Source organism: Struthio camelus, chromosome 5 (assembly GCF_040807025.1).
Source record: "Struthio camelus isolate bStrCam1 chromosome 5, bStrCam1.hap1, whole genome shotgun sequence".
Lineage (NCBI taxonomy): Eukaryota > Metazoa > Chordata > Aves > Struthioniformes > Struthionidae > Struthio > Struthio camelus.
The window spans coordinates 57,322,298-57,345,274 of NC_090946.1; the positions used below are offsets into that span (position 1 = coordinate 57,322,298).

A 22,977-nucleotide genomic window follows, 5' to 3' on the forward strand; every position below is an offset into this window, starting at 1 on the left:
TCATATTTTTGCTCTGCTAAGAATATTTTTTTGTAGCTCCTATTTTTCTTGATCCGCTTTCTTACATTTTCCTGCCTTGCTGAAGGAATCTTCATTGCATTTCAGTTTTGCCTGAAAGCATATTTGTCCCTTATTTTGCCAATAGTTGGACAACAGAATTATGCTCTTTGGACACTAGATTTCTGTCATGTGCAGTTAGCTTGAAGATTTACTTAGCACAGTTAATAGACATGTCCCAGAAAATGTCTCATTTTTTTGGAGGTCCCTATGTGGGTTAGAAAATGCTCCCAGAGTTTTTCAGGAACTACACAATGTTGAAATGCTTATTTTTTGTTTTTCTTACTGGGTATGGGCTTTCTGGGAAAAATACGGAGTTAATAAAGGTTGTTTTCAGTTGAGATTCATAGTAGTTCATGGTCATCTTTTTCATGTTTAGAGAAGTGAAAAGAAACTTGCATCGTCCATTAGGGTATTTATATGGCCCTATTGCTGTAAAGTCCAAGCTGCTGTGTTTTCCGTGTGAAATAATAAACCTTGGCTTTCTTCCTGATCTTCTTTAGCCCCTCCTCCCGTGGTGTAGATCTACTTTCTTATTTTAATGCACTGTGGTATCGTAAGAGATACTCTGTATCTGCAGAGGGACAAGCAAATTGCCTTTCTATATACTGCGCACTGGGTGGCTTGTTTTAGGGACAGGATTCTTCCTGGGTAGCTGCTCTTGGAAGAGTGAGACATCAGAATGCCAGCTTGAAATTGGCATTCATACATGATCTGTGAATTGGCTAATTTTGACATGTAGGTTGTTAAGAAATGATTACAGTCAGAGGAGTCATGACCTCAGCTTTTCATCATCTTCCTTGGCTTGTGCCCCAGTTTGGAAGTGAAGAAGGTATAGGAAGTTTTAATTGTACCTGTGTGATTTATCCTCAGTCAGCTCTTTAATTTCTTCTGGCTGTCTGAGGTTTCCGACACGCTGTAAATTTCTCCAACTTTTTCATTATCTGCAATTTCTTTATGACTCATGAATCGGAGTGGAGAGAGAGTGTGGATTTACAGCAGAGATAAACATGTCCATAAAGTCTGTATCTGTGTCAGTAATTGTACTGCTGTCAGTGACTGTCCTGTTTTACAGGCCTCTCTTGGGAGAAGAACACGCTTTGCTACCAGTGGCAGAGAAGTGTTCGCTTTGATTTGCATTAACTTGCCAGGAGATTAGGTTGCAATGGTGAGGATGGAAATTGAGTCTGGACCTTGGCTGCTATTGTTTTTAAATGTGTGGTTGATTTGCCCTCCATGTGCAGAGAAAAAACAGGAGGTCCAGGCTGTTCTTAAATACTAAATTGGGGCAGATACAGTCTGCTGATGAGGTCAAATGTGATACTACCTATAAGCATAAATTGTGCATGCATTCTTATCATAAAACAAATGCTGTATCTAGGTAACTGTCATGTTCTTAAAAATATGGAAAAAAAACCCTGCATGGATCCTTAGGGTGTTCTTCCTCTGCTTGTGAAGTGGAATGAATATTTCTCAAAGCTTCAAGAAATGTCTGTATCCTAGCCTTCTTACCGCTCCCTTATTTTGAGGGGAAAGCGCTATTGTGGATTTTGATGGAGAGTACTAATACAGTGTCCTAATCTCCAGACATTGTTGGCCCTGCTTGCTGCAGAAGGAGGTATATATTGTTGAAGTTTGAGAAAAGGGGAAAATCTCTAAAATTCTCCTGAATGTGTCAAAAGTGCAAACTTCAGCCATTTTGCTTCATTGTTATTTTCTGTTTGATGCCTGTTGCTGTCAGTTGTACATGTAGAATCTCTTCTTGTTAGATTTTATAGTTTGGGTTGGATTTTTTTTTGTCTATGACTTACTAATTTTTTGGTACAACAAAAAGGTAGTTGTTTCCTCTTGGCAGTATTTTTAAATACTCATTGAGCATGAGAAGATGTAGTGTAATTAAGTTCAACATCGAGTGTAAGCCCCAAATGCAGCTCACGGAACTTTTCCCACATCTGCTGGACCTCTTTTACAGAGGTAAATTATCATTAAAAATGTAAATTTTGCAATTGTGTAGATAGCACACGGCCTGAACATATAACTTTGAATATTCAGTCAGTAGAACCAGATGGGCATTTTTTTAACATTTGAAAGGCTCCTCTTTGCATGATTATTAATTCTGAAACCTAATGTTGGAAATGCGATGACAATTCTAACCCTCTTATGTAGGAGTGGAAAAATATTTAAAAGCTAAGTGTCCCAGTAGCTGGCAGATCATTTTTTTTCCCTTTTGCATCATCCTCTTCCTCTCCTTACCTACATCTCCAACCTTAGCTTGTGCATCTGATATTTTTAAAAACAAAGGTCACCTTTGAAAGGTACTGAAGGCTGATCAAGATACTCCCTGCAGTTAAGAAAAAGGACCTTTTTCATTGTTAGTGGGGAGAAGGAGATCTGATTAGTCTGGAGAGCAGCTGACCAAGCATACTCTTCTGAAGACTGAAACCATTCATCCGACCTGTCACCATTAATTTTTGCAGGATTTTTGGTAGGCTTCCAAGGCAGTAATTTGTACTTTTTGAGAACATCCAGAGTATCAACATTGGCCAGTCAAGCAGTGGAACGGGTTGCCCATGGTGGTTGTGCAGTCTCCATTCTTGGTAGTTTTCAAGACCTGACTGGATAAAGCGATGAGCAACTTGGTCTGACCCCATAATTGACCCTGCTTTGAGCAGGAGACCTCCCGAGCCCTTCCAACCTGATTTATCCTATGATTCTGTGATCTAAGAGCCTTTCCAGAATTTTGGGAATGTAAGCTTTGAATTAACCTATGTCACGGGGCCACATCCCCAGACAACTGGTATAGCCCATGAGCTTTGAACAGGAGATCTCAGATGCCACTCTATGGTGCACATGTGAGCAACCTGATTAGGAACGAGAAACCTGAGGAGTCTCATATTGCAGTGGTGACTTTGGGCTTTTGGGGGATGAGGAATAGACTTCCCAATACTTCCATCCAATGAGGTGATCATGGATCTATGCAATTTAGCTGAGTAGCCTGTTTTTCTATATATGGGAGTATAATCCATTCAGCATCATTCTTTAAGCAGAAGAAGAGAATGATCCTGAATACACACAGTGGTTTTTGTGGGTCTCGGCTCAAACAAACCATCATCTGTGCAGACAAGCAGGGGGTCACTGGGGCTTATCTGAAGGGCTGCTAGCCACAAAAGTGAGGGAATGGGCTGTCACATGCTTGGCACAGAAAGAAACATGACTACAAACAAAATGTTCTTACATTATACTGTCAGAAGCCTATTTTTTCCTACTCTCATTCTGACAGGATAACTTGTAGACTACTGTCAGTGGAGGAATTGAGCATGGGGAAAGGTTTGATCAAGCATAAGGTTATGTACATTTTTCCATTATGGTTTAAGAAACACAAAAATGCCAAACAAATCTCGGGAAGTCCTCTGGCAGGTACTTCAGATCCTTTGTAACTAGTCTGTATGTATTATTTAAAATTCTTTCACCTTCTCCCCCTTTATCCAATTAAAACTTTTTCTACTTCTGTATTAACAGAATATTTCCTCTGTATTTACAGATAATAGATTATCACTGTATCACTCCTGTCAGAAATGGTTCCCTGCACATTTCTGCTCCTGGCAGGAGTGGTTCCGACACAGTATGGATAGCTGGACCTATTTGCAGGGGAGTAGCAAACCCTAGTGAAAAGGGCACTAGAATGGGACTTTGGAGACCTTTGTTTAGTTTTTGGCACTGTCACTGTTTTGCTTGATCAGTATGTTTGCCTTCTCAGATGCCCCTATTTCCCTAACCATCAGATGGAATTTGTTATCTTCCTTTCACAAAGCTTTGGAAAAACTGCAGGTTTTTTGTATCTTTTTTTTTTAAAAAAAAATATTTTATATATATGTGCCTGTGTGTATATGTATATACATGTATATATGATAAAGCCTTTATTAAGAATCCTGTCCTGTCTTCATTATTCTCCCTGCTTGCTCCTATTATATGCTGCAGGAAGGCATGATTTAGGATGTCATGTATGTCTTTATTAGCAATGAAGTTGAATGAGCATGTAGTAATGAAACAGATCCTAATATCCAGTGCTTTTCAGCATGGGGCGCCAGCAAAGTAACTAGAAAAGCAAGCCTATTCTCAGCCATTTACAGAGATTGTATGTAAAATATATTTCTATTTGCAAGCTGCATAAAGGTTAAAAATCGAGCTTATGTATTCATATGTGATTTGTGAGAAAGCAAAGAATCCATTACAGTGCTTTCACAAAGGTTCGTGAGGGACTACAAGACATATGGGCTTTGAATATGAAATACTCCTTTTTCTTTCTTTCAGTGCCATGCGGACTGAATAACTGTTTGGTGGCGCATTTGACCTAGTAAGTTGAGAGACAGTGGAGTTGCTCAGTTCAGAAGGATCAGTCTCGCTGTTTAGTTCAGCCTGCATTTGTGCTTTGAAACAGGAAAAGCTGTGTACCCTCCAAAGGGACTGAACTGATCTTGGTAGGGAATTGCTATATTCCGTTTCAGCTTTCTCTGCTTTGGATCAGGTGATAACATGCAGAAGGCTATATGAAAAAAAACTCCTAGCACGTAATCTTTTTACTGAGTGGTTTCAGTTGTTCTGAGCATGAAGTCCTCTGCAAGTTCAGTAATGGACTTGCTACCTTACCTCTGCATCATCAGTAAATACGGCAGCTCTGAAGATCTGATCTGTATAATGTAGCTAGACCAAGTCTCTGATAGTATCTATCTCTTATTGCCTCATTAACTCATGACCATTGGAACAAGATAAAAATGCCCTAAAGCCTCTTATCTTGATGATTCGTATAACCTTCTGAGTGCCATTAGTCTAAGTTTGCAATCAAATGCTTCTCTTGAGTGTAAGGAGCACTGATTAAACCTGAAGTGTCCCCAGAGGCTTTTACAGCTGTCATGGGGGTGGTGGCTGCCCCTCATGGAAAGGGAAGGGGGGGGGGGGACTGGAGGTCCCGGTGGGGTGGCCACTCTGCAGGCCTGCACGTGGCTGCCCCAGCTGTTCTGCTTTGCCTAATGAATTGTTTTACAAGGAGAGGCTGGGAATTGTCATCATAAGCTGCCTTCCCCAGGGACTGGAGCCAGCCTGATAATGACTAATGTTAGTGATAGTAATTGAAGTGTGATGGCTCTCCAGAGACTTGCACACGCGTAGAGCTGTCAGGCACTTGTGGCTAGTACAGTCCCATGAATACCTCGGGAAATGCTTTTTAATTGCTTGACTTTCATAACTAGTTCCCATATATCTCCTGTGGAAATATACATTTTATGGAGAGAGGGAATAGAAGCTGGGGACTGTGCTATGACCCTCGCTTTACGCATCTAGTTTACTGCCCTGGTGTGTTTCTAATGAGGATGGCTGCATGTTCTTGCTCCCCTCTACTCTTGATGTGAATCTGCTGTCTGACTCTGCACAGGCATGTACAACTGATTTCACCTGAACGTACCTTTTCTTTTATGTCTTATCCTTGCCTTCTGTGATACCGATCCTCGATGCGTTGAGATTTTACTTGATTATAGTAGAATATGATAACTTCATCTCAGAATAGCAAATGATTGCTGATGTTAATGGTGCAGAATTAATTATAGCTATTTGCATTTTATTAAGTATTGAAAACTGAATGTAAGATAGAATTAAAATCTTGTAAAAATCTAGTATATCTTTGTAGCCCAACAAGACTGGAATTTATGGCCAGGAGTTTTTTGGGGTTTAGGACCTGAATGCTGACCCATCTATGTAGAATAGAGTGGAATTTTTATGCTAACTTTATCCTTTAGAAAGGAAAAGCAAAAAATCCCATTATTGAACATAGCAGTAGGACTGAGATATATAAATAGCTGGAATGGGGAGCTATGTTTCTAGTGCAAGGTTCCAACTTCCAGGATAGCCTCTTCTTGTTTTTTAGACCTTGTAGTCTTTCTCTTGGTGCAGCGCTCTGTTGGGATTGGCAGATGAAGCTAGTCAGGTTAAAGGAGTGTTTTCTGCCGGAAGTAACATAGATCACAGCATTGTATCAGTCAGAATTGCCATACTTGGACCAGTGCACTTTCAGTATCTTGTTCCCCCCACACAGAGGAGTGTGTCAGGTGATTCAGAAGTATGAAGAACTACTCCCTGTTGTGCACAGTTATAGAGGAACGGGCAATGGGGAAGTTTTCTGCTAACCCTGCCTGATAGCAGTTAGTGTGTTCCCTGAAACATAAGGCTTCTATCCCCATAGCTTTAACTATTGCAAATCTGTCTATTTCCACATGATTGTGTGATACTCCTTTAGAAGCTAGTTAAATGCAACAATATACTGTAGTACAATATTTAATTAAAGAGACAATAACTTGGGTGCAGGAATGCTTATCTGATTTTTCCTGCTGTATTTGTTGGTCTATTAGTACAAGACATTCTCGTTCTGCAAATCTTACTTTGCTTTTATTTCCATTTATGAAATTTTTAGACTGATTTCATTATTGTTACTCTCTTGCATTCATTCTATACAGTTAAATTTTTCATTTAAAAAATCTAACTAATGGCTGTAGAAGAACTTTTCCTGCATGAATTAGTTGGACCTGATGTGATCGTTGTCCTGGACCGAGTGCTCCCGTGCCTTGCTTTGCTGCTTACAAGGCTGGTATTCCCTAAGGTTCATAGAGTGAAGATGACAAATTTGTTCTGTTTCAGTGCTGGTTTGGACAGAGGAAGAATGTAATTCACGTTGCTATTACTTGAGGAAGCTGTGAGGAGAGAATGAATTTATTCACAGAGCTGAATGACCAAGAAGGGGAGCTTGGAAAAGAGATAGGAACAGGGACACCTTGCCAGCTTTTCTCCACATTCCCTTTAGAAAGGAAGTAGGAAACAAAGTATTTTCTCTGCTTTAGTTTTTGAGGTTGCTGGAGATATATTTGCCAGATACCTACTAGTTAAATACCTACTAATTATGTAATAGTGAGAGATCCTTCTCAAGTTCGGACAGCTGTTTGCAGTACATAGCCATCTTTTATATATCCTTTTGGCTGCTGGGCTGCTTCTCTAGTATGAATCCAGCCTATTATATTTTCAATTTTTTACCATAAAAATGAAGTTGGAACATAAGTACTGGGCAGCTTGATAGAGCAAGAACTCCCTATGATCTCATTCTAGTGGTGAGACGACTCATGTCTCTCTCTTGTTCTGAAGTTAAGTAGATTAGGTTAGGGACTGCACAGACTTGTAAAAATCAGTCATTTTAAAGATTAAAATGGCAGATTATAAGTAGTCATGCTCACAACAAGTGAAGAGAAAGTGAAGATATGTACAGCAGTTCTTCCAAAGCATAGAATGGCTCAAGATGGATTTTTCGAGATAGGTTGATTGTGAGACTGCAGAGCAGATGTACAAGAGGAACTGTGTAGAAGGCTTTGAAAATGAGAATGCATTTATAGTCAAATCTGCTGTCTGACAGAACTTTTGTCCTCTCTCATCCCAAAACATTTATGTTTATATTTTTTCTGTCTTGGAATGAGTATTTAAAGCATTTAAACAAAAGATCGTTCATAGGGGCACCTGCAGGAATCTCTGCAAAGCTGGAGCCACGTAGATTATGTAACAGCAGATGGCATAGACTGTTAAGTTTTCTAATACAAAATAATCTTTGTAGAGTGATGCCTCTTTTCCCTGCAGAGTTACCGAGAAAGAGGTTTGCTTGTGATTCAAGCAGAAGAGGACTATGAGAGCTGGATTGAGGAATGGAACTGCATTAATTTGGTGAGATTGCCAGTGGTGTAGTGTCAATGGGGCATTTAATTCTTTCTCCCTTTTGCCTGCCTTTGCTTCTGCATAAGGGGTTTTCTCTGTTTTTAAACAGGAAGAATATTGGACTTTTAGAGGTTAACAGAAATGTGCAGGCAAGGGAAGGGAATGAACCTAATTTGTGGTATTAAGTCTTATTTTTGCTCAGTCTGCTGTTCTTAGAAGACCTGATTTAGCTCACCCTGAAGTCAATGTGAAGAATCTTGAACTGATTCATTCCCAGCACTTCATGGAGCTGAATGTTGAAAATAGTGTTTTGTTGCTCTTGCTCACATGTTTTCTGTAAGTCTTTGGTGGTTTCAACTGGAAGAGCAATCTTCTGGAAAGGCTGGGCTAGAAAGAGAGCACTTCTGCTGGGCTCTGTTAGAGCATTCTGAAAAGGCATTCTAGGAAATGACACCTCAAAGCAAAATCCAGCCCGAACCGTGGTAGGCAAGTACAGTTTAGGAAGTGGAAAGAAATGATTTTGATCATTTAGTCTGGCCAGGAGGCTTTTCTGAATTAACTTATTGTTTGAATTACCTTGTTTAAAAACTGTCCTTTAGGAGAAGAAAAAAGTCATGTTTCACTAAAATGGTTTGCTACTAAGGGAGAATTCACTACATATCTTTCTAAATGCTTCTTCTACCTATTGCCTGCTTCACTAATAGAATTCCAGCTCTTGATTCCAAGGTGATTTTGCCTGGCTGCTGAGATGTTCTGAACTGTCTGTGTGCAGGAAGGGTTTGCTGTGACTCTGAGTTCTAGCAGGAGATCAAAAAAGGGTACTTAATGCCATTGCCAGCAGAGTAAACGTACTACCTCTTTTCATCATATTCATTGCAAGTTGGTTCTTTGCCTCCCCCCTCTAGTGAAGTGCTGCCTCTTGGAAATTTATTTTGGTAATAAAACATTGCTTTATACTTCCCCATGAAAGCATGTTTTGAAGGCTGTTTGTGAATTCTTTAAAATGTCCAAGAGATTGTTGTTCCCTGAGCACACGACAAACTCGTATCATAGTAAGTCTGACAAATTAACACGCAGAAAGTTAGGCTTGTAACTTCAATGGTTGACTTATGCTCCTTGGACATGGAAGCACAGGCCTGTGGTTGGCATGCTATACTTTGGTTGTCTCTCCCCAGGTGTTGTGTATTAAGGGTTTTCTGGTTCTGAGAAAATGGGTGAGCTTATTCTTAGAGAAATTGTTGGTCACAATGAGCAGAGAATGAAGTTGCATTTACTATTCTTCAGTTTTAAGTCTTGACAGTAAAGCTAAAATATAGTTATTTTCCTGTGGTTTATTTTGCAAATTTTTAGTGTAATTGAGTGTAATTATTTTACATTGTCATTGTACTTCTATATGGAGTGCTTTCTGTGCTACAAGGCGTACATCCACATTTTATTTAAACTGCACAAAGTGCCAACTACTTTTGTGCCAGTATACATTGTCGTGTAAAATCTGACTTCCAGATATTTGGTCTATTACAAACATATGTTTTGTTTCAGGATGCCTTTAAGGATGTGCGTGGAGTCTCTGAAAGCCTGTTATATTTTAAAGCTTTCTAAATCTAGTGGCAATTTAACAAACATGAGCTCACATTTTATTAGAATTAAAATTTGATTGCTTCTTGCTCATTTAGATTTCACTCTGTTTTGCTAAACTAGGTAAAATCAGGGTTTGGTCATTCGTTGGATGGGAATCGGCAGCAAACCCAGATGTTGCAATAAGCAGTGTTGGTGCTCTGCTCCCAGTGGGTTGCTGAACTGTTACCCCCTGGTAGCTCTAGAGGGCTCTCTGCTGTTGGAAATGTTACATTTTGGATGAGTTATGTGACAAAGGTCTTAGTAACCTGTTGTCATAAAGATCTCATAACACTTCTTTTTGCAAATGCTAACCTCATTGTCATCAGCAAAATACAGCCTATGCAATTACAATCTAATTTCCTCTAGAGTGTCAATTAGAGATTCTCATTTTCATCCTAAACTGTGTTCTCTTGTGTGTGTAAACTGCTGTCACATGAGTTACAACATTTACGTAGTGTGAGAAATAATTTCTGTATCTGTAGTTTGCAAAGTTCCTTGTGTCACTACGAGGATGATGTTATGAGCACTGACTGTGAGTGCAAAAAAGATAGGAAATAATTATCCCACCTTTTAAGGTAACCATGCAGTTTGTTACTGTAGTAATCCTAGAAGTATATGGACATTGTTATGGGAGCATTAGAAATAAGTGTCTAAGGTGGATGACTAGATGAGACAAAACAGAAGTACAAACAGTAATATACAGCAGAGTGATAGGCATTCCTCATCAAGTTGTATCAGGTGGAATGTAGAAAAGAAATAATAGCTATGTAGTACTTTGCCTTTATTTAGAAACCCTTCCTTTGGGTTTTAGACAGGGAGATGAATGCAAATTCTGCCTTAAGCTTGGTGGGTAGTGATGGCTTAGACTCGGTATTCTGTATCAGATTGAGTTGTATTAAAATGGAGTTTTCTAATAATTAGTTTGCAAATGGGTCAAGCTGTCTAAGATTATGCTGTGTTCTCTGTTGTAATCCTGCGTTCTTTTTTTTTTTTTTTTTATAGTTTTGTGCTTTTAGTTTCCCAGATTCACGCGTCTGTACTGACAGTGGATAATTCCACAGCAGAAGCTGCAGGTTTGGGAAGCCAGCTGACGACGTTTGGGGGTTTGACATTTATATAAGAACGCAAGGCTGTTGGGCAGATAAGCCTGTTGGTTGCGTGTATGTGCTAACATAAACAACAGTGTGTAATAATTTCACTGTTAACACTGATATCTACACATAACCAAGGAAGAAACATTTACTGACATAAATGACAGCAGTTTGCGTCTCTTGGAGCAATTGGCTTCAGTTTCAGGAAGACAGTCCTGGATGGCTTTCACTTGATTGTGTTTCTAAGGCTTTCTTCACATCTGTGAAGACTAGAAAAGTAGCTATAAGTAAAGCAAAGCAACTATAGCCTATATGCAACACATTTGGGCAGCATGGGTGTCTGTTATGGATGGTGCTGCTGTTTCCTATATGATCAGGAGCTTATGTATTGAGAAAGTGAAAATAATGCTGAATGTGGCATTAAGTCAGCATCGCAGTGAGGACATGCTGAAGTGTTCTGTTTAATCTGCTCAGTGGTGAGTTCTGCCTTTTTTATTCTAAAAAGCCTTAATTTGGAGTCAATGTTGTGAGTTTACTGCAAAGGGGAGAAAAGGTGAAGTATGGATAGATTTAGGAAAGGAGCAGGTTGCTTTATTTTCATTGGTAGCGTTTGCTGTCCTCAAGCAACGAGGGCTGGAGAAACTGGAGTCGCATCTTTGATTAGGTGTTTGGGCCTTTTGTAAAACTGATGTCTGTGAGTTGTGCTAGTGTAGAAATTCTCCTTATACAGTGAAGGAAAGGTGTTTAGAAATTGCTCCTTTAAATTCTGCTTTTCCCCCTCTGTCTAGGAGCCACTTTGCATAGTGTAAAAATACACTGAATTACCCTTGTCTGCGTAAAACACAAGCTAACAACAATTAAACTATTGATTAATTTCTCAGGCAGTGAAGATGCTTCATCCAGGATTCATTTCACCATGCCACCCTCCTGCTTTAAACACCTATGGACATGCAAGCTCCAATCATAGTTGAATACCCAACTCTCATTCCTCCCAGCGTTTGGATGTATTTATTGCTTGTACTACATCTTTTCATGTCTGACCACTGTAATAATGAGGGGGAATTGATTCTTTTTGTTTCAGGCTATGAGTTGTTCTAGCTCTGCTGAAGTAGTGATTTTATATAGGTTTTAATGTACTAGTGAATTTTTTGCATGATGAGTTCTTAAACAAATTTAAATCTTATATGTAACAATTTAGCGTACACTTCTAAATTCAAAGGGTAAACATCAGTATAGCTACTTTTAAACTACACAGAAATTTGCATTGTTATTTGAAAAATATGAGTTTTTTGTGATAGAACTGCAGTAATTACTATGTGTAATACAATATTGTGGGTCGGTATCTGCATCCTCCATTATTTATGTTCTGAGTTTTTTCATTTTGAATACTTTGCTAGTCAGCTAATAATTAGATTGGAGTAATGAAGTCGCTGAACAAAATGCCTGATCAGAGTGACTCGGTGTTACAGAAATGCTCTCAAGTTGTTCAAACGTGCTCCTATTTGTATTCCAGGTAACACTGCAGATTGTTAAACCCTGTCAGTTTTGAAGTCTAAATCTTTTAGAAAAAATGAATTTAAAGCACCCTTTTGGCTGTTGCATCTGCCTCAGGGCATCCTGCTTGTTTGCAGGACTTAAAAATACAATCCCTATTTTTACTTCCCAGTTAAGCTGTTCCGAAAACGCACTAAACGCAGAGAGGGAAGCAGTGAAAGTCACTAGGTGTACGTAAATTTTGGGGGGAAGAAAAAAGAAGTAAATATTTTCCATAGTCTTTCACTCCAAGTTGTTTTATGTTTAAGTAACTGTGGTGGGTAGAATTCAAACAAATACTAGTTTCAGATATTGTTGCAGAGTTGAAAGGATTAGAGAGAAAGTGTTTTTCACCGTTGGTGGCCTTGAGCCTTCAGAGACCTGTGTAAAAGCTTTACATTATCTGAAGCCGTATCCTAACTGCACTGAGACTATTCATGTATATTAAGAGCACGCATAAGTCTTTTTGGTTCAAGGTCTGCTTTTTACCGATATCTCAGTTTCTCTGTTTAAAGCAATAGAAAATTACTTCTTTTATTATTTGCTTTTTTCACTTTCTGGTAATCAAGCAGCATCACTGAGCATCTGTGTCTTAGTTTGAGAGTACAACGGTGTGTTTGTTGCTTTTTAAAAACAGTTTCAATGGAAATAATTATAGCAAAAATAATATAAAAGTTCTATTAACCTTAAATTTTCAAAAAGGTGAACTTTATAAGTAAATGTATATATTCGTGTTAGCTGGCAATTGTTTTAGCACTGTTCTGAATGTTCTAGCAGAACCTTTTATTTTTTCCTTCTTTTGATAGAGTTTTATGGTGTTTCTTAACCACGTAACCTGCTCCAGCGGAGGGGCGCCTTTCAGCCAGTCCACACCCAGAACCATTAGGATTATAGTGTTATAGCTGTAGCGGGTAATAATGCCTGCTCTGTAAAGAGCTGCCGTATGGATGCTAGTGTGAGGTTCTGGCTCTGAATCTGTTGATCCCGCTAGGGTCACTGTAGTGCGTTTCCCAGGCTGAAGCTGCCGAGCCCCTGGTCTCCAGGTTGCCCGCTGCTCTCCTGTTCGAATGCAGCGTGCCAAGCCCGCAGCACCCCTGTCTTTCATGAATGGAATTCAAAAAGACACTTGCATTTCCATAAATAAATTAGGAATTCAGTGGCTTCTTCCGGCTAATCAGGGCAGGCTGATAAACCTTGCTAGCTGTTTAATAAATGAATTGTGACTGATTACCTATTAATATGGACGCCTCAGGAATTCACCCTGGGGGAAGCAGAGCAGTGAAATAGAGAGGGGCATGGCCCCCTGGGAAATCAGGGCTTCATGTTTGCAGCTTAAATATCTCTGTGAAGTATCAATAAGGAGGTAATTGAATTTTGAACACAAACATGAGCGCCGGATGGATGAAGGAGAGGGGGGCTCTGATCATCTCTTCATGCCCCTTCATGCTCCCCTCCCCTTTCCCTTAGAGACCCCTCTAGTGAAGATAGATGCTAAATCCATTAAATAAAGATTAGACTCTGTCGTGGTAGAAAATGGCAGCTTAGCTAGATCCCTGGGCAAATTGGGACCTTTAGCAATACAGAAAATTAAAATATACATTTTTAACAAGTGTGCTGTCGACACAGTAATAATGACTGTGTGGCTTGTGGGGTTTGCTCACCTTTCAGATCTGCTTTTGTTTGGTTATATCACTTTCTCTTGTTTTCAAACCAGCTTACGTGGTATCCTTGAAGCAGAGAAGACTTAGGGGAAAGTGAGTGTGTTCCCCCCGCCCCCCCTCAGCTTTCTGACTTAGGCTCTTTTCCTAGGCTCTTATGCTTGTAAAAGCATAGAAGACCAGTACTGTAGTATTTAAACAGGGAAATACTAGCTTTGCCTCCAGCATGCTCAGTCACATGTCCTAAAAAGTAGTTGAAAATAGTCTAGAGGAGGCAAAGAGATGATATTGGAGACTAGAATGTAAATGTGGTGGGATTTTTGAAATATGGGCCTTATTCTCTAAGCATGTGGCTTTTCTTTTTATTTATTCCGGATCAGGCTTTCTGAGTTTTATTAATATAGGAAAATTTAGGGTGCGTATTATAAAATGTCAAAATTCTTTCTCGTGAAACGATGAATTGTAGAAACATAGCTGAAATGGCCTTTAGTAGGTGACAGGCTTACTTTGTAATGCTGCGCTAGGCTCAGAACAGTCATGCCTTTTTTCACAACTCCACACGCCTTATTCTCTGCTGCAGAAAGTCAGTAGATCCTCCTAGCTTCTGCAGGCAGAAGCCCATCTGACTGTCACAGGTGGGGGGAGCAACTGTCCTACTAGAGACGGGGGGGGGTCCTCCTTTTCCAAATAAGGTAATCCTCCTGCAGAACAAAATGAAAAATTGTTTCTGTTTTACCTAAGGAGATGAGTGTACACTTAGGTGGTTCTGGGGAAAATTGCTGCTCCTCCCTTCTAGGACCTTTCTCTGGACTCTAGATCGCTTTGAGAACGTGCAGAGTAAAACAAGGACTTTGCTGAATTATGGTGCACTGTCACAGTAAAAACATGGGTCCTTTGGTATATTCTTTCAGGATGTCTTCTTGATAACACCACTTTCCAGCCCCTTCTGAAATTCTGCCAGTCATGCCTCGAAAAGCTTTCATGTGGTATCCTCAGCTTCAGCTACTAAGAACTGAACCCAGTTTAGTTGTCTTTAGTTCAGGCAGAACAAAAGTAGATGTTAAGTGGAAGAAAAGTATTAATGTACATGGATCCTTTCCAAAGATTGCAGTGTAGAAAAGACTAACTGCAAGGTACCAGGAATGCCTTAGCTCCCATTAACTCTGAGCTGCTGGGGACATGGAAAAAAAAGTTTTCTCTTTTCCCCAAACTATCATCTACTTCCAGATCCCAGCCGTGAATTCACTTATGTTTTGTCAGAGGGTTCTTGAGGCAGGAGAAATCTGTAGTCCTTCATCCAAGGAGTTCTAGCAAGGAAGAGCTTTTCGAAGCTGTCTTAGCCTCAAGGATTCTTCTTCATGGCCTTGGCGCCAATCGGGAAATGAGCAAATGTCGCTCTGTAGCTAAACTGCGGTAACTGGCTGTTTAGGCACTGTAGCCTGACTCAATTTAAAAAGAGGAAGCCAGATCTCAAGCCTCCCTTGGTATAGGTAGATTACAACGTTGTGTTTACCTTTGGCCAAATGTGTTGATCAAAGGCTGTTTCTCTTTTTGACCTTCATCCCCTCACATACACCCATTCTTGATGCTTTGGTCACTGAAGCCCATCCTTTTCCTGTCTCACAAACTCAAGGGCAGTCTGCATTATAGCTCATCTCAAAAGCACAGAATATGAGGGCTTTACAGAAGGTTTTGAATCCAGTCACATTTTAATCAGTACGAGAAATAATCTAGGTCAAAAAAGCACTGACCTATATGCGCTGCTCCCTGCCTTTGTATTCCCACCTTTTGGCAGCATCCAGTAGGATATGAGACAGCATCCTTTAGCAATTTCAGTTCCGCTTCCCAATCTCTCCCTCTGCCTCCCTCCTTCCCCCTTTTCAATTTCTTTTCACATTTTGGAGATTTTTCTGTTCTCTTTTCCCTGCACGTAAACTTAGATTATTTTTTTAAATTCAGGAATATTACTTGATGTATCTCTAGCAAAACAGAAGCACCCTTGCTACTTTGTTCTGTAGCTTCTTCTGAAAGCAGGCATGTGTCAGGAACCTTGCAAGCTTGTGGCTTCCACATATTAAGGCACTTAGTGATGCAGCAATTTAATTAAATTAACCAGAATTCGTAAATTGTACATAGACAGATTTCCCAGATCATCTCAAGATGAGCTTTTTAGAGTGATCAACACTCTGCTGGTGTTTAATCCACCAGACTGGCATATGGAGTGTTGAAGAGCAGAATATCTCTTTATTAACAATTGTTATGTTTTCATGTCAGCAAGTATGATTTTAGTATTTGAGGGAGCTGGGAGTACAGTCCCTTGTTTTATCTCTTGTACTAATTCTGTCAACTTCGTGCCGCGTTCTGTTTCATGCCTGGAGTCTATCCCTCTTTTTTACTGAATCCAGATGATTCAACAGACTGTTTCAAAGGCATGATAGATCAAGAAGGTCATCCCACCAGAATCTCCTGAAGAGAAGCCTCGCTTGTCTATGTAAGAGCGATTATAATATCACAAGAGGGAAGGCCCAGATGTCCTCTATGAGAAATTATGACTATCTGCAGCATCCAGTCAGTGCTTTCTGTAAACTATTGCAATACATGTAATGAACCTTTGCAATTTGAACGATCAGAATGTAAGTTACGATTCACAACACCCAGAGCTGTTCCTCATCTTCAAGATAACACAGGTTGAATGAAAGATTTGCTTAATAAATGCTTGTCCTCAAATTCTAGGATATTTTCTGTGTGCTAGGCTTCCTTATCAATAGAAGTTATCTGTCCCTTCAGGGTAGCGTTCTGTTCCCTTTTCTTGTGACAAACAAGTCTGTTTCTACCCCATCAGCTGTGTGAAGACTACAGGTTGTTGGACTTGAAGGATACCTTTTAGGCAAGAGGAATAAACCGTCCGGTGTTCCACTTGGTCACTGCACTGCTTTCTTCAGAAAGAAGTATTAATCATTCTAGGATGGGTAATGAGACGGGCCCAATGCGGGAATGTGTTTTGCAACCGAGACATGAGGCTCTTGTCAATTTAATTTTGGATATTTTCCACTGTCAGAACCTCCTGAATTCTAGGCAATAGTACTGTGCAGTTGTTTTTACTCATCCAAATATGTACCTAACTATTGGCTTATTTGCTTTCTTGGATGCATTGACAGAGTCAGGGGAATATTGAATGCTTATTAAGATGATAGCTCTTCAACTTTGTTAAGGTACAGTCTGAAGAAGAGAGGATTGTTGGTATGTGGTGGTGATAAATGGAAAACGGCGCTTACTAATCTTCATTAGAGTAGTCCATCCTATCCAGCAGATGGTACTGAAAATGTACCTGCTGCTCTCTCTCTTTGCAGCTTCAGTGCCGAAACTAGAATCTTAAATCCTTCAGGCTGTACTCGTCCTTGTTCTCTGGTGCATAGCTGCAGATCACTTCCTAATGAGGATTTTGAGTGCCCCTGCCTAAGTGGGTAAAATAAAAGCCAACACATCCGTGGATTAATGAGAAAGGAATTTAATGCTGGCATGCTGTACCCTCACGACAAAATCTGTTTTCAGGATTTCCAGGTATTCCTTTAAACATTTAGCACTTGGGAAGCCCTATTAGTAGTCTTCTCTTTCCTGACTTACGTTGTTTGTCTGTCCATCTGCTTGTCTGCCAGTCATCTTGGTATTTGTGTCATGTGGACAAATTAGCAGTGATCTTTCAATAAGCTTGGCACTAAAGGCAACATGAAGTCCTCATGCTTTTGGGTAGTCCCACAGTACTTGTGAGCTCAGACCTGCTGCTCGGTTCCCAGAGGGGACACAATTTCTTTGAGCCAATGGCAACATCTGTCCCAGGGAAGGGAATGTCTTAGGCAGGTGGCACCAGGAGTTTGTAGGACCTTTCCATATGGGTCACTGGAAGGAGGGAAGAAGGTGGATGTTGGCTCTTCTAATTAAATCATGAGGACAGTGGGATGTAGTGCACTGATTCAGATGATAACTAGCTGTGGCAACAAAGCTGAGAAGCAGAAACATCTTTATGGATAAAGAGAACTTCAGTTCTCTAGCATTTTATCTTTGTTTCCTGTCTTTTCTGTTTTTTTGTTACCTTTGTTACCTTTATTCTTCATTTCTAGTAAATATGTTTAATATTATGCATTACTGTACGCCTAAGCAAGGTGAAGTATCTTACTGTTTCTGAGCAATCGTAATCTGCAAGAAATTATAAAAATGGGTGACAAACCCGATTATCGTGTGGCGTTACCATGAATGGACATGTGTCAGAACTATGTACAATGGCTTCATTTGCCTGATATTGTTTATATATTGTCCAGTTTTGTCACTATAAGTTACCAACAACCCATTTCAGAGTATTTAGACCTGTTTGTGTTGGGGCTAATGAACGTTTGTGTTTAACTTTTTAGGTCCTGTGGGATTAAAAATACTTCTGCCAGCCCCTTCTTTTCCTTTGTATCTGAGGACCTGAGTTAATGGGGAAATCAGAGCTTTTTGCTCTCTCCTCCTCCTCTTCCAAACAAACTATCTATGATCCCTCTTTTCTGATGACTGTGAACACCACTACTATTCTATCCCTTAGTTAGACTTGTGATCTGGGTATTGTATTTGACTGGAGCCTTTCCCATAAGTCCAGGCATCCAAGCTATAATTTAAATTTTCTTTAATTTTTCCACATAACACCTGTGAAATAAAACCTTTCCTATCTAGCCACACAACTACAGCTCTTATGCAAGTTCTTATCATATTATGTCTTTCCAGAATCCTTTTCTCTAGTCTTAACAAATCTTGTTCCTCTCACAGCTATTCACACTGCTGCTGCAAAGATCAGCTCATCGTTTTGATTATGATCAAAATCTCCATATGTTTTTTCCACTGGCTGTCACTGCTGTGTCGTATCAAACCTAAACCACTTTTTTTTTTCATTTTCAGAGCTTTTTTTCTACTTTATCTATCATGCTGCATTGAGTAACAAGAAGTCAACAGCCACTTCCAGTCAGTCAAGAACGCAAATTACTATGAACCATTGCTACATTTTCTGAAAAAAAACTCTGGTTTCCCTTCTCACTTGGGGAGCATGCCCTGTAAACGTCCAGGGAGCTATCTCATCTGCCTTCCATCTTTTGTACAGTATTTATAATAATCTCCATAACTGGTAAGATGATGTGTTGTGTGTGTGACACTGATCAGTGTAGTCTCACTTCTCTGTGCATCTTTGGTGCCTGTCTATATTTATATGGTATATCTTTAGGGCGGAAATCCCTTGTCCTCTGTTTGTGTACCATGTAGCAGAGAAAGAACTTCCAGGCATTATAATAATGGGTCAAGATGTGCATCAGCATAGTGAGAATAACTGTATTTTGTTTTAAGATATTTGTCAAACGAGCATTTTAGCCATTTTCTCCTCTTTATGTTGGTACTTTGTTGGACACACAGGTTCCTCTGTTTTGGTGTTGCATGTCCTAACAGCAGATCTGTATGGAATAAACTGTGGAGGTGAAGGTTTTTGATACCATAAAAGCAGTCTTTTGCAGAAATATCCAAGGCTTTTGGCTGTCCACTTAAGAAGCGGTTCCAGGAAATAATGCAAAAACATGCACCTGGTATTTGGGACCAGGTTCAGCACATGGAAATTCTGGCTAGGTGCCAAAAGATAACAAGTTAAGAATATAATTGTTCCAAGCTGTTTGTGAAGTCAGATCTTAAATTAGTTGAATTGCTCTTTTGGAGACCAGTGGCTGTTTCTGGAGATTTATATAAGGTGCTCAACTTAGGCACCTTGGTCAGGAACCTGAATTTAGTTGGGATAGATCAGTCTTGGATCTGAAACACAGTTCATAAAACGAAAATAGAATTTGTTTTTCATAAGAATCACATTCCCTGAATCTTAGAACTTGACAGAGAAAGGTGTATTTACCATATCATCAATGGGGGAGCCCGAGGGTTGGATAAGTCACATAGTGGATGTGTGATTGTGTCGGGAATAGAAACAGGGTTTCCATTGTGGGCTGATACACTGTCCGCTGGAATGTACTGCCATTTTAGCCAACTAATTGTATCCATCAGATACAACAGAGTTGTGTTACTTGGAATTTTATTTGAGGTAATGCTTTCTGACACCAAAATAATACTCTTCACAGCTATTATCTTAAACAGAACAGGAATTACTTGAAGTTTGTGTGGCAAAAATTAGTCACAGCCTTGCTGTTTCTTCTGTTATAAAATACTGGATGGGAGAGAGCGGAATAAAATTAGTACTCAGGACCTTCACTTTCTGTATAAATTGAATGTTGCTTGGAAGGGCATAATGTCTTTAAATATTTTGTCTCGTACATAAGTAGCGAAATCTGTTTTTCAAGAACTTGTAAAATAATTGTAATTTGCTGTTACTTCTGGTAGGTCTGAGAAAGTTAATAAATTAAGTATGACCTTCATATGCATTTGTAATCGAAGTATCAGTTAAACTACTCTATTATAGTTTAACTTTCCTTAACGAAGACTTGTCACTCTGGTGGGTTTTAAAACCCACCAAAGTGACATGTGTTGAATTGGATAAAAGGTGGTGGTGACACAACATCTGTATGGGCCAGCTTCACTTAATAGCTCTTTATAGTTGGACTGATAGCAACAGTTATGCTAAGTTTTTTTTTTTCTAGTACTCTGCATACTGATTTTTATAGGATTTTTGGTGCTTCTAAAATAAACATTTGCTGTCAGCAGAACTCTCATGACAAATCTATGTGGATTTTGCAGCGAACTAGTTAAACGAGGTAATTGGAGCTTATGTGCAGTTGGTAAAGGCTCTGGCAATGTCTATTCCCATTTTGCATGTATCCCTCGAGCATCCTGAGCTCTTGGGATGGTCCGGAACACCCATGTGGAACCACAGTCCCCGGCAGCACGAAGCTGAGCAGATTGCTCTTTACCTAAATGTCTTCAGGGTTAAGCAAAGCTCCAAGACTCAACAAACTTGTGCCATTTCCCACCTCCTCTTCTGCTTGACTTTAGTAATTGTTTGTGCTTTACAACCTGTACTTCTGAACAAGGTTTCATAGTCTTCTCCCAGGAAGGAAGTCTCTTTTTTTTTTTTTTAAATTTCCTCTTGTAACTTCAGATATTATGTAGTCACTTAGGCAGTCTTTTAGTTGGAATAATTTCAAAATAGTCCAAAATACACTGTTTGCTTCCAGAGTGTTCCTTATAAATTAAGAGAATTCTACATGAGAATGAAAAAAAAATTGACCTCTTTGGTTTTAAAAGGTGACACTTGTTATTTTACATCTCTGCAACTGAAATTGAAAATTCCTATTCACTCCCAACTCTGAAAAGAATAAGAGAGGGAGAATTCAGGAAAAAATAATTAATGGAAGGCAATCAGGTTAAAAGTAGTGGAAAAGAATGCTTTTTACACAATGAATAATTTGATGTAGAACTTCCTGCCACACTGGGGCTCTCCTTTAGATCAAATACTCTAGGAGCTATTGAAAAAGAATCAGACAATTATATGGATGAGGAGAACATTTCTAGTTATACCAGCATAAAATATAAAATGAACTATGCAATATCAACTGCTTCAGGATATAAATCAAGCACTTAAGAGGAGGAAACTTTCAGGGCAGGTGATTACATATGTCTTCATAATTGGGTTCCTTGTGTTTTTTCTGTGATACTTCTCATACTGAGTACAGTCAAATAGGATACCTTACTGGGTAGATCTCTGCTTTATCATATGAAAATTCTAAATGAACATACGAATTGTATAGATGTGACAGATTCTTGTTTAATAGGTCACATTTCTCCAATATACAGTATTACTATTTTCTTGGAACTGGTCTTAGATCCTATCTGTTGGTAGGATTTTATATACAAGATTTTAATCTGTGATATAGGATGTAAATTCAGATCATGTTTTGAGTAACATCTCTAGGGAGAACATTGTTATTAAACCTTTTTGAGGATGTCCTCTATAGAGCAGGTGGCCTGTGTGGCACAAGCACATAGGGAGTCAGGAGCCTGTGTCTTATCAGAGCATATAATCTGAAAATCACTCAGCCTGTTTCTGTCTCCTGGGGAGTTGATGACAACACCGGACTCTTATGCTAAAAACTAATCGTTAACTTGCAGTAGACGTCATTCAACACAAATCCCAGCAGAAAAGGCCTGGGTGATAGATGTTTCTGGGTAGCAGGCCAAGCTTTTATTTGGTTTTCAACATACTTCTCCGTGTTGCCTCAATATTTTCATGCCTAGTACCTGACTTACTTGAATATAGAGATCATATTAAATTTTAAAAAAGTTGCAGTTTCTGTTTACTAATGTGTTTATGTAAAAATTGAAGGCAGAAACCGTTCCTCCCCTCTCTCAGGGCACGGAATATACTGTCTCTTGACTATGGTGCCCGGGTTTCCTGGATGGAACAGTAAGCAACGCAGTGTCTGGGTGGTTAGGAAACAAAGTTGAGCAAGGTTATAGCAAGCAGTTAATGCTTGGGAAATTAATGCAGGATTGCATATACATCCTGGACTGTATTGGCAGGAGCATAGCCAGTAGATCAAGGGAAGTGATTGTCTCCCTCTACACAGCGCTTGTCAGACTGTATCTCGAATACTGCATCCAGAGGTGTCCTACCTGTCCCAGTATGAGAAAGACATTGATAAACTGGAATGAGTTCAGCGGAGGGCTACCAAGATGGCCAGGGGACTGAAGCACTTGCCCTGGGAGGTTAGATGAGGGAACTGGGCTTGTTCAGCCTGGAGAAGAGGTGACTTTGTGGGGACCTGATAGCAGCCTGGTAGTACCTGCGAGGAGGTTAATGAGAAGACGGACAGACTCTTCATAAGGCTACATGGCAGAAGGACAAGAGACAACAGGCATAAGTTGAAACAAGAAGGATTCTGACTGGATTCAAGGACAAACATTTTCACCATGGGGACAGTCAAATATTAGGATTGCCAAGAGAGACTGCACAGTCTCCTTCCTTGGAGGTTTTTTTAAGACTGGCTAAAGCCCTGATCAGCCCGGTCTATTTTGAGTAGGAGGTTGACGGGAGACCTCCAAAGATCCTTTCAAACTTGAATCATTTCTGATTCTATATGATTTTCCTCATATGATATTGTGCTGTATACCTTTTCATTTGATTCATTCTCTTTTCATGGATTAAACTTTCTTCAATATTTTCTTTGTCCTTCTCTTTACACTTTTTTTTTAATACCTCTTCTACTCCCCTTTCTCTTTACCACCTCCACATATGTCTCTTAGCCTCATCATCGCTATGTCACTGGAGT

General features: G+C 39.6%; 1 protein-coding gene across 5 annotated transcripts in view; it reads left to right on the top strand.

Moving 5' to 3' along the window:
- LIN52 (lin-52 DREAM MuvB core complex component) overlaps positions 1-22,977 on the top strand; it is a 69,422-nt gene that overhangs the window by 10,448 nt on the left and 35,997 nt on the right. Inside the window, exon 6 of one of the 5 annotated variants that reach the window (XR_011141588.1) lies at positions 18,626-18,848. The exons of 3 other annotated variants lie outside the window; for them this stretch is intronic. Coding sequence is in view for 1 of the 2 variants with exons in the window: in XM_068946567.1 (XP_068802668.1) it covers positions 7,723-7,724 (2 nt within the window). In the remaining variant the exon portion in view is untranslated. Of the gene's footprint in view, positions 1-7,722; positions 7,807-18,625; positions 18,849-22,977 lie in introns of those variants that run through there. One more of the 5 variants, XM_068946567.1, reaches the window with a different exon arrangement.